This window comes from Fundulus heteroclitus, chromosome 4 (genome assembly GCF_011125445.2).
Source record: "Fundulus heteroclitus isolate FHET01 chromosome 4, MU-UCD_Fhet_4.1, whole genome shotgun sequence".
Taxonomy (NCBI): domain Eukaryota; kingdom Metazoa; phylum Chordata; class Actinopteri; order Cyprinodontiformes; family Fundulidae; genus Fundulus; species Fundulus heteroclitus.
This window is the reverse complement of record NC_046364.1, coordinates 19,140,491-19,151,363: the sequence shown is the minus strand read 5'-3', so window position 1 is coordinate 19,151,363 and position 10,873 is coordinate 19,140,491. Positions and strand designations below refer to the sequence as shown.

General features: G+C 40.1%; 1 protein-coding gene across 2 annotated transcripts; it reads left to right on the top strand.

The window, feature by feature from the left end:
- The first annotated feature begins 205 nt into the window (after nt 1–205).
- slc24a5 (solute carrier family 24 member 5) lies at nt 206–10,579 on the top strand. Of its 2 annotated transcripts, none has more exons than XM_021323870.2 (9): nt 206–409; nt 2,507–2,551; nt 5,012–5,095; nt 5,452–5,555; nt 5,707–5,807; nt 8,505–8,788; nt 8,878–9,084; nt 9,872–9,973; nt 10,051–10,579. In XM_021323870.2, exons 1-9 carry the CDS (start codon nt 247–249, stop codon nt 10,371–10,373), a joined length of 1,413 nt encoding a protein of 470 aa, XP_021179545.2. In that variant the 5' UTR covers nt 206–246; the 3' UTR covers nt 10,374–10,579. The 2 variants fall into 2 exon arrangements, with proteins under 2 accessions (XP_021179545.2, XP_012732569.2); XM_012877115.3 differs by having other exon boundaries at nt 2,372–2,551.
- The last annotated feature ends 294 nt before the right edge of the window (nt 10,580–10,873 follow it).

Genomic DNA, 10,873 nt, shown 5'->3' with positions numbered 1-10,873 from the left:
GTTTCCAAGTCAAGTGGAATGACTCGCAACTCGTGATCGCCCCCTCACTCTCTCTGTAGTACCACCAGACCTTAAAGGATGCTTCCCCCCCTTTTAGAAATCTCTCTGGGCAGCTTGTAGTTTAGTGTAGAGGTAGATTTTGCAAACAGGTTCAGCCCTCTTTAAATCTCTGCAAACCAGTTAGACTAATGGGACACTGATTTTTGGAAAACTGGTTGATTTCCGTTTATTTTATTTATCTGTCAAATGATTATGGATAAAGTTCCAGCAGTGCAGAAAAAAAGGAGAAAGGATTTCATACCTTACTTTTTGGGCTTTGTCCTTTTTCTGTATGCCTCTGTTCATCTTGTGTCATTTACAGCAAAAACCGCTCAGGAAAACCACTCTGTCAGGGTTCGCCGGGCTCTTGGTAAGCACATACAAGTATCCTGATTTGTGCGAGGGATTAGGGTTTTGTTTTTCTAATCAACCAAAAGAAGCTTTGTTTATTCAAACCCAAAGTAATGAAGAAGGGGGAAAAAATCAGAAAGGCATGAGCATAAAGGCTGGGCTTATGTCTTATTGAGATGATGGGGTTTTCAATTGTTTGGCTAAATCTAAAATTTGTCATGTTTTTGAAATCAGTTGAACGTTTCTTTCAGGCTTTGTGAAATACTTTTTAACTAAATATATGTTTCTGATACATATACTTCTTTAACCAACTTATGAAATGTGATTTGATCAGCCTTTGGAGACCGGAATGTGATATTATTGCTGTCGCTTGTTGTTGGTAAAGAAAAGACTCAATGGAAATGTAACATCTAGGTCTACTTTAAACTGTTTACTGATAAAAGTTGTGAAGCACAAGTTAAAAAAAAAAAGGCATATAAAAAAAGCTAAGGAATATCCTCATAACGACACATAGTCTTGAGAAAAGGATGCCAACAGAAAAAAAGTAAAAAATGTGAATTAAAAAGAGGTGATGTCTGGAGGTAATCTGTCAACTACTTTGCTAAAGAAACAGTTACATTAAACAGTAATATTTCCATAAATTTAAAGTATACGCTGCACACCAGCAATGACACTCTTTGAATCTTTGGTATATGTGCACGTAAAGAAAAAAACATAAAAACTTCAATCCACTTTGAAGCTATTCTTGCTTTCTTGTGTAGACAGGATATTATGAAAGATGATTTATCAGGCAGGCAACTTTATATGTATATGTCGTGTGTATACACATACACAGCGCCGCTAAAAAGTGGTTAGTGGTCACAACCCCTGTTAAAAGTCCCAGTTTTTGACACTGTAATAAATCATTTAAAAAGTTTTACAGCTTACATCATATTTTAGAATTCGAGTGCAAGGCTAATACATTAATCAGAGGAAAAAATATGAAAATGAAAATCTGGAATCTCTGGCTGCATAAATTAAAAGTAATGGTTTGTTAAAGTTGGATTCGGTTGCAGCACTGATTGTCCTTGAGCTCACGCCTAAGCCCAGCCATTCTGTGGCATTTTCCTGACCTTTGCATTCCAGCTAAAGCTGTAGATTGCAAAGAGATTTCAAAGGATCAACGTTTATCATTGCACAAATGACTATGGAGAAAGGTTCAGTCTTGCCTTTTTCATTTTTAAGTGACCTTGAGTGCTGTGAATGATGCCTTTAAATAAAATGTAATAAATTAAATTGTATTATGAAGCATTATATATTTGACCACAAGGACATTGCAAAAGGGACACTGCAGATACTGGACAATTGATTTGTATTTCTTTCTCACATATTTGTTCGTTTTTCAGTAACATTGCAACTGACAGATTCTATATTTTGTGTGGCAAAAGATTTGAAATAATTTAAAATCACTTTTACATCAGAACAGCTTGGAAGTTATGTGTACACTTTTGAAACGCTGGAAACAAGATTTCATTATCAGAGGTGGTCAACACCTGCCTCCACCCTTAAACACAATGCCTTTTATATTAACTTATTTCTTTATCAAATGACACAACTGTCAACAAATCTTAAATATGCAAATCAAAGCCTTTAATTTAAAAGGATGTAATCCTACAACCAATGCTCATCACAAACTTTAAATGTTTCTTTAAATCCAGCAGATTTCTGTGTAATAACTAAGCTCTAGCTTTTATAGCGTTAGTCTACAGATCACATTTTAATTTAACATAAGAAAAATATGAGACATAACAAAACATAAGGGTTGTACAAAGATTTAATTATGAATAAAAATTAGTCAGGAATTTCATTTGGAACAGAGTAACTTATGTCAATAATTCAGACAACATTGTCAGATTCTCCACGCTGCCTACGAGTTGTTTGATCAGACAGATTTTCTCAGCGATAACACGTAATCAGTGTGTTTGTTTCCGGATGTTTTTAGAGAATGACTCAGAATGCATCGCACCACAAGCCTCTGAGTTTCCTGATGGTTTCTTCACGGTGCAGGAGAGGAAGGACGGGGGCCTGGTCATTTATTTCATGCTCATATTCTACATGTTTCTGGCTGTTTCCATAGTCTGTGATGATTACTTCCTGCCATCTTTAGAAGTAATAAGTGAACGTAAGCTCCATAAACATCTTGTGTAATATTTTTGTGTTAAAGGTGTGCTAAGTTCCGTTTGTGTTATTATGTTGTTATATAACTTTATATTACTTGTATTTGATTTAATAAGGAATCGAGAGTCCATAAATAAATTTTTTTTAACAATTTAAAGGATTTACTATTTGCTCCCTGCTAAATTATTCAATTAAATTCAATTCACAACACGCCAACTCTAGACTCAACTTTAGAAAGTCGAATTAAATCAAATCATCTGTTAAAAAGGTTTCCTATCTAAGGAAACCCAGCAGATTGCATCAAGTCTTAACAAGAAGCATTTACTCCTCCTGAAAGAACGTAGAGCCACAGTGGACAGTCATCTGCATTATCGATGGCTTTGCAGCAATCCCTCATACTGAGCATGCAAGAAGCAACAGTGGAGAGGAAAACTCCCCTTTAACAGGGAGGAAAACCTCCAGCAGAACCAGGCTCAGTTCATCTGCCTTGACCGACTAGGGGTTAGAGAAGACAGAGCAGAGACACAACAAGCACAGAAGCACACATTGATCAGGAATCCTTTCTATGTTATATGGTAATGGCAGATGATCTGTCTTCCCTGAATGGTCTCAAAGCTAACAGAACGCCAGACCAGGTGTACCCACTATTAAGAGAAAAAATACATAACAAAAAGTTAAAAGCTGAAATAACAACAAACTTAGCAAATTGGAGAACAGTAGGAGAACTCAGCAGAGTGAGAAATATAGATATTTATGTCCTCCAGCAACCTAAGCCTGTAGCAGCAGCTACCCTAACCCTACCCCTACCTACAGAGATAGCTCAGGATAACCTAAGCCGCTCTAACTATAAGCTTTGTCAAAGTTCAAAGTACTTGCTATTTAAACGAGTGTTGCAGAAATCCCTGGAGAATATTTTTCAAAGGCTCTCTTTATTTGGAAGGGTTTTGTTGCCTCAATCTCGGGTCCAAATGACATTCTGCTCAATAAATTCCAGTTAAAACCAGCTGGTGATGAAACTGCCTGGCTGGTCTGAGGGCCCGTGACGTTCACTGATAACTGCAGTGCCAGGACAAAGGTGCTCGCTCGAGTGTCAGACGCTGATTGTGTAAGCTGCATGCTGCCGTTGGGATTGTTTTAAGGCCTCTGAATACTGGTGCTGAAACAGCTGCTACCTCACTTCTGTTATGTGGTTTTTATTGCATGGTAATCTTGCCATTACATCATTTCTTTAGTTTTCATTAATTTTAGGACTTTTGAAAGATTGAAACTATATATTTGTATCACAAGCGACTCACTGTGGCTACACGCCACTCATTTAGGAGGAGTGAATGCAGCAAGTCAGTGGCTCAATGCAACCTACTGGGTTTCCTAAGTTGCAAAACGTTTTAACCAATCTGTCTGTGGGATTGGATTAAATTGACTTTTAAAGTGCCTTGAGATGACATGTGATGTGAATTGGCACTATATGAAGAAACTGAATAGAACAGAATTTAATTAATAGTAAATCAAGCTCAAAAATACAAATTTCAAACTATTTTCAAGCATTTTCCTCTAGCGGACACAGAGAGGTCAGGTGATTCTCACATTAGAGACATTAGAACAGACAAACGGAGCCAGACTAAGGTTGCATGGGCCTTTAAGCAGAATTTATTTAAGGGGAACCACTTCCTGTCAAGTGATCATTAGTTCACATAACTTATGAACCCAACAGCATTTCCAATATACAGATTAAAAAATACCAAGTACAAAATGTAATAGTGGAGATAATGTTTAGTTTTCTGACATAATTATTTGGTGTGGCTGTGTAAAATTTAATTTAAGCTTCTCCCCTCCTTCCTAGCACCACCAAACAGGAGGAGCTGGAAATCATTTATTAATCACTAATTTGCAAAACAGTTGCACAACAAAATCTGACCCTTGCAGGGATGCAAGCAGCAGAAATGACTACACCAGCAGCATTATATTATGACCGTTATGGCGTACTTAGCAAACTTTGTGTGAACATTTTTGGCATGTTGAAAACCGGTGCATTTGTCAATGTATCATCAAAAATAATATTATACCATCTAAAATAGTTCTAAACACTTTAAATCTGTTATATTGAAATCGTCAAGCTTAAAAGTAGTCTATTTTTTTCCTGAGATCTATTAACTACGTAACAACAAAAGCACCCTGCTTAGTTTGCTCATGTTTGGGCCGGCACTGTAGATGAATATTTAGCATTCTTATTTAACCAAATGAATTACAGTAGAAATCTCCAGATCAGCTTTCCCGCTGGCTATGTTTTAGACAAACGGTGACTGCTTAACTGAATTGTTTCTATTTAAAACTAAATTAAGACGGAGGGGAAATGATTACACGAATGTCATCAAAAACATGAGGCATAACCCTGAAATTCTAACTTGTTTGTTGTTTTGTAGATTATGAGTTTATTTTTTTAATTTATCTCTTGGGTCTCTCTCAGGTCTGGGACTGTCTCAGGATGTTGCAGGAGCTACATTCATGGCAGCAGGGAGTTCTGCACCTGAACTGGTCACAGCCTTTCTGGGTAAACAAGCATAGGAACAACATTTGTATGCATATTATGCACTATGTAGAGTAGACTATCGATCGATCGATAGTCTATAGATAGATAGATAGTCGGACATTCTGCTTATGAATTTTTGCGATAGATAGATAGATAGATAGATAGATAGATAGATAGATAGATAGATAGATAGATAGATAGATAGATAGATAGATAGATAGATAGATAGATAGATAGATAGATAGATAGATAGATAGATAGATAGATAATGACCTAGTAACCTTGCCTGCTCTTTGTCTTTTCCACTATTTTTTAGAAATCCTTCCTTATTGCTCCTGGATCCAAAGCCAAACTTTTTCATGTGCTTCCTTCATCAGGTGTGTTTGTGACCAAGGGGGACATTGGAATCAGCACCATTGTGGGATCTGCTGTGTACAACCTGCTCGGAATCTGTGCGGCCTGTGGACTTTTGGCCTCTATGGTACATTTTAACAACAAACTCACAGATCCCGGTAGAGGGTACCCGTCTCCCACCGCCTTTTGTATGACAGCTGTGTCTTTACTTGGTCAGAAATTGCATGGCCATTTCGCTTTACACATAATAAAAGCATTTATTTTGCTTCCCTTATCAGGCGGGGCGTCTCACCTGCTGGCCCCTGTTCAGGGACTGCCTGGCATACGGAATCAGTGTTGCTGCCGTTATTGGGATCATTTCCGATAACAAGGTGTTCTGGTGAGTTTGTGTGTGCTTGATTTATATGCAGTGACTCAGCAGCTGATGGTTACATGATCTTCAGACCTTGCACAACCTAAGAAGACTGGTTATAAAAGACAAATATAGTTGTTTATTGCAAAGCAATGACCCGGAGAATGTGGAAACACATCACAAAACAAACGTACAGTCCTTTCATGTCTTTGATTTATCACTTGGACAGTTTACAGCTATGTCGGTCCAAAATAAAACAATCAACATGACAATTCAACGTGTTGTAAAAGCTCAAATGCTATATATTCTTATGTGTATAATGTGATTAAATATTATACACATAATATAATAAGGATTTTAACATTATGCTGGGTTCCCTTAGAAGCTCTGATCTGGCAAACAACGCCACACCAGAGTTGATTATTTTGGTAGTTTCGATGCTAGCTATACTATTTTCCACTTCTGTTTCATGGATTCAAAAAGCAAAGAAACATTTTTCACAAAAACACATTGTGCAGTGCTATATGTGTCACCACAGACAATCAGTAGAGGTGATAAATAGTTCAAACCTGCACGTTTAACTTAATTTTATATGTGGAGCTGGGATGTTGGATACCAAACAGGGGGCAGGCAGCTTGGTGAACACCAAGTCAAAATTCTGATTTCAGGGTCTCTAATCTACTTATTCTCCCCATAACAGGGGATTTGAAAAATAAAAATAATACAATTTTCTCCAGATCTATTTAGGAAGTAACATTTCCTCAAAGTGTGTAATGCTGTGTTGACTTGTCTCAGAAGTCAGATTTGGAAACTACATCCACAAGAGTTAAGCGTGTTCTAGTTGCAAGTCAGAGAAACATTGGGCTTTGCTCATTGTTGTGGCACTAACTACCATTAATTGTACAAGATCATAAAGTATTTCTACTTGTCATCAGAATTACAACTGCAGAAAATGTGACTTTCAAGCAATACTACACGCTAGAATGACACAGATTTACTTGTGTTGGTTGTAACCAGCTACAGGGCAGACTCATGCCCAGTCATGCTATCTTTTCTTAATTCATTCATGTAATCAGGCTGTGCCATCGTTGGTAACAAACATTGCGTTCAAGTGTTTGGAATAACCAATACCATCACTGTAGAGGAATTTTGGTGCTCTGAATTTGGATAAGGCCACTTAAAAACCCTAATTTCTGACTTGGGCCTGCTGGTGTGCTTTGGATAATGGTCTTGCAGCATTAATGTTTGCTCGAGGTAAAAGCTATAAACTCATAGTCGGACATTCTGCTTATGAATTTGTGCTATGAGACCAGAAATCATGGTTCTATCAATTACTGCAAGTTGTCGCGGTCCAAACCATCTTACTACCATGTTTTGACTGTCGTTATATTTTTCTATCCCCTGTGGGGTTGCGAGGGATGCTCGTGCCCATCTCCAGCCGTCAATGGGAGAGAGGCGGGTTTGAGCTAACCCTGTCTCTCCTGAAATCTACAATCAACTCCTTTGGAGCAGTGATAGTTCAGTCCCCTGTGGAGCTCCTGTGTTGCCGACCACCTGGTTAGACACACATTCCTTTGGTCTCTCAAAGGTAGTCATTGATCCAGGTGATTGTTGAGGCCTCCACCTGAGTCTTCTGGGGTTTCCGTCAAAGCAAACCAGGCTGAATTGTGTTAAATGCACTGGAGAAATTAAAAGAAACCCGATCATCACTGTGCTGCCTGTTTTGTCCAGATGACAGTGGGTTTGTTGAAGAAGGTGTGATGTTTGTCTTCAACTCCAACTTCATGGTGACAAACTGCAGGGGCTCCTGGTATGTGCTTGTGTGCTTACTCAGGTGGACCATCGGGAGTCGCTCCAGGATCTTCCTGATGTGCGTTGTCAGGGCAACAGGTCTATAGTTGTTAATGATTGAAGGGTGAGTTTTCTTCAGTATCGGAGCAAGGCTGGATGTCTTCCACAACAATAGAACCTTCTTGGGTCAGGCTAAGGTTGAAGAGAATACCAGCTGCTCTGAACAGACCTTCAGGATTCTGGTGCTGACACCATCTGGACCTGCAGCCTTGTTACAGTTCAGTCTCTTCAGCTGCCTCTTCACCTGACTTCTAGAGACAGAAAAGTGGGAGGGGAGGCACAGGGAGCAACAGCATCTCCCAATTTGGTTTAAGGCAAACTTGTAGCAGAACAATCCACAACTGAGGTGGAAGATGGAACATTTAAGGTCTGACAGGAAAGCTGTGTGTCAGAGAAGGGTGGGATGTCTGTCTGGCTGGAGACAAGAGAGGAGGATGAGCTTGTTCCTGAACTGAACCTATTAAAGAATGGGTCCAGCTCATTGGCCCTGTCCAGACTTCCATCTATATGAGCCTTTTGCTTGATGTTTACCTGATGGGATTTGTTGCATAATTGCGTAAGCGAGTTGCTTCCTCAGTTTAGGTTTTGCTAAAATTCAGTGCCTCAAAATTAGATTTCTTACCTGAAAATACTCATAACCCAGTTTTTTTGACAGTAGCTTTCATCTTTCTTTGGTAACATAGACTGTTTATAGATGACAAGGCCAGCATACGTTGGGCTCAAGGTGTGAAGAACAGCAGCAGTACAAGATAGATGGATGTTCGAGATTTTCTGAAGACGGTCTCCCACAGAGATCTAAACCCACAAGGCTGTCCACTTTTTTTTCCAGCAGTAAGCGAATGTCAGCTTCTAACCTGCATGTACTGTCGACAGGTACGAGGCAGCCTGTCTACTGCTGGTCTACGGCGTCTACATCGTGGTTCTGTGCTTTGACCTCCGCATCAGTGAGTTTGTCCTAAGGAAGCTGAGCCCTTGCTGCACCTGTCTAAGTCCAGGTTCTGCTGAGAAGCACGAGACGCAGCCTCTAATGGGCTGGAACGATGACACCAGCCTGCGGGTCCGCGGACGCTCCAGAACAGACAGTGGTATCTTTCAAGATGATTCAGGGTACTCTCACCTGTCGCTCAGCTTGCACGGTCTCAATGAGATCACTGAAGGTACATTTTATTTTAGTTGTTTTAGAATAAGTCATTCTCAGCAGCTCCAACCGTGTAACAGAGCTTGCTGCCAACCTTCCTCCCAACAGAGCAAAAAAGTGTCTTTGCTGTACCAGAGAGTGACCTTAAAAGGATCTTATGGGTTTTGGCTCTGCCCATCATCACTCTGCTCTTCATCACCATCCCTGACTGCAGAAGACGTTTCTGGAAACGGTGGTTCATGATAACTTTCCTGATGTCAGCGGTCTGGATATCAGCTTTCACATACATGCTGGTCTGGATGGTCACTGTTGTGGGTGAGTAGCCTCTTTTAAGGGGATCTGACTACTATAGATTTCTTTTTCTTTTTTCCATTGCAGAATAAGCATTCTTTAATGTATAAAAGCATCATAAACTTAAACTATCCATAACCCACAAGAAATTGAAACGTCAATGCTGTCCCCCCAGTGTACATTTTCAGCATAAAGTAGTAGTAAACCAGCACCATCCTGAGTAAACCATTGTTGAGCTCAAGTGTTTCAAGACTTGTGGGAAAAACCGTCTACTTTGCAGAGTCACATGTGGGTCTGCTGGTTCATTCCTGAGATGCCATTGTCCCGGAGAATGGGGGGGTTGATACACTGTAACTCCAGTGGGCTCTGTGCCTAGCCAGTCAGGGCTGGATTATAACGCTGCCCCTGAGGAAACCCAAGTCATGTGAGCGCAGAATGTACATACATGGCCCGGCAACCGCATTAAGAACAGATTCAGTCTATACAACAATGATGTGAACTTCAAAGATGAACCAAGATCTCGCTGAAAGGACAAAGAAATCATGCGATAGCCGTAGGTCTGATGATGCATAATGTGATTAGTATCCTAACAGAAGAGCTAAAACAAAAGAGCATGAACAATAAATTATGCACACTCTTTTAAACTGATGAGCCGCAAAACGGCTTAATTGCCCCCAGATTACAAAGCACCAACTATGAAGACTGATTACGTGAATGGTTGTTAACATGATCGCTCTGGAAGGCCTGTTGTTTCAATAAACCTCGAGTCCCTTCAAAGCCAATGTGTCGCTGGTATTCCTTCCTTTCACAGGTGAAACCCTCGGCATACCAGATACAGTTATGGGACTCACTCTGCTTGCTGCTGGAACCAGCATACCTGACACCATAGCCAGTGTGATGGTGGCTAGAGAAGGTAATAGTGTAACAAAGTGTTAACGTGCCAACAGGACAAAGGCGGTCAGCATCTAACCCTGTTTTTTGTTTAATCAGGGAAAGCCGACATGGCCATGTCCAACATCGTGGGGTCCAATGTTTTTGACATGCTGTGCCTGGGCCTGCCCTGGTTTATCAGGACTGCCTTTGTGGACACCAACACCCCGGTAGAAGTGAACAGTACTGGACTGATCTTCATTTCAGCAACGCTGCTTCTTTCCATCGTCTTCCTTTTTGTAGCAGTGCACGTCAACGGATGGAGACTGGACTGGAAGTTGGGAATTGTTTGTCTTATCTGCTACATCCTCTTTGCCACCATGTCCATTTTATATGAATTAGGGATTATTGGGAATAATCCCATACGACTGTGCAGTGACTAAAACCTGACCTCAGAATTCAAGACATATTTTCTGAGACCAACAGCCAAAATGGCCTCAGAAAAATGTTAAGCTGCTCAGATCAACAAATGTCGAGGGGAAATGGTCCTGGTTGTGAAAATACCATGCAAGAGTACGCCTGTGTTTGGTTACCTGTAGATCTTTATGCAAGATCCAAGTCTGTCAAATAAACTTAACATCCTAAGAACGGTCAGCTCTCAATGTGTTGGTGAGTCAGAAATGCAGCCTGATAAGATTTTATAAGCAGGGAAGAAAAGCCATAAAGAGTTAAAAATATTCCACTCATCCTGTTACAAACATAATCCCTGACAGGTCTGTCATCAGACAGAGGCGTGATTAAAAAAACAGGAGTCCACCTTCCTCAAATGCACAAAACTATGCAACTATTAGTCATCTGTGACAAAAATTTTCCATGAATTTGGAGCTAACACACATGGGTGTTGAGAAAAAAAAATTAGGCTCACTTTACAAGTTAAAGAAGA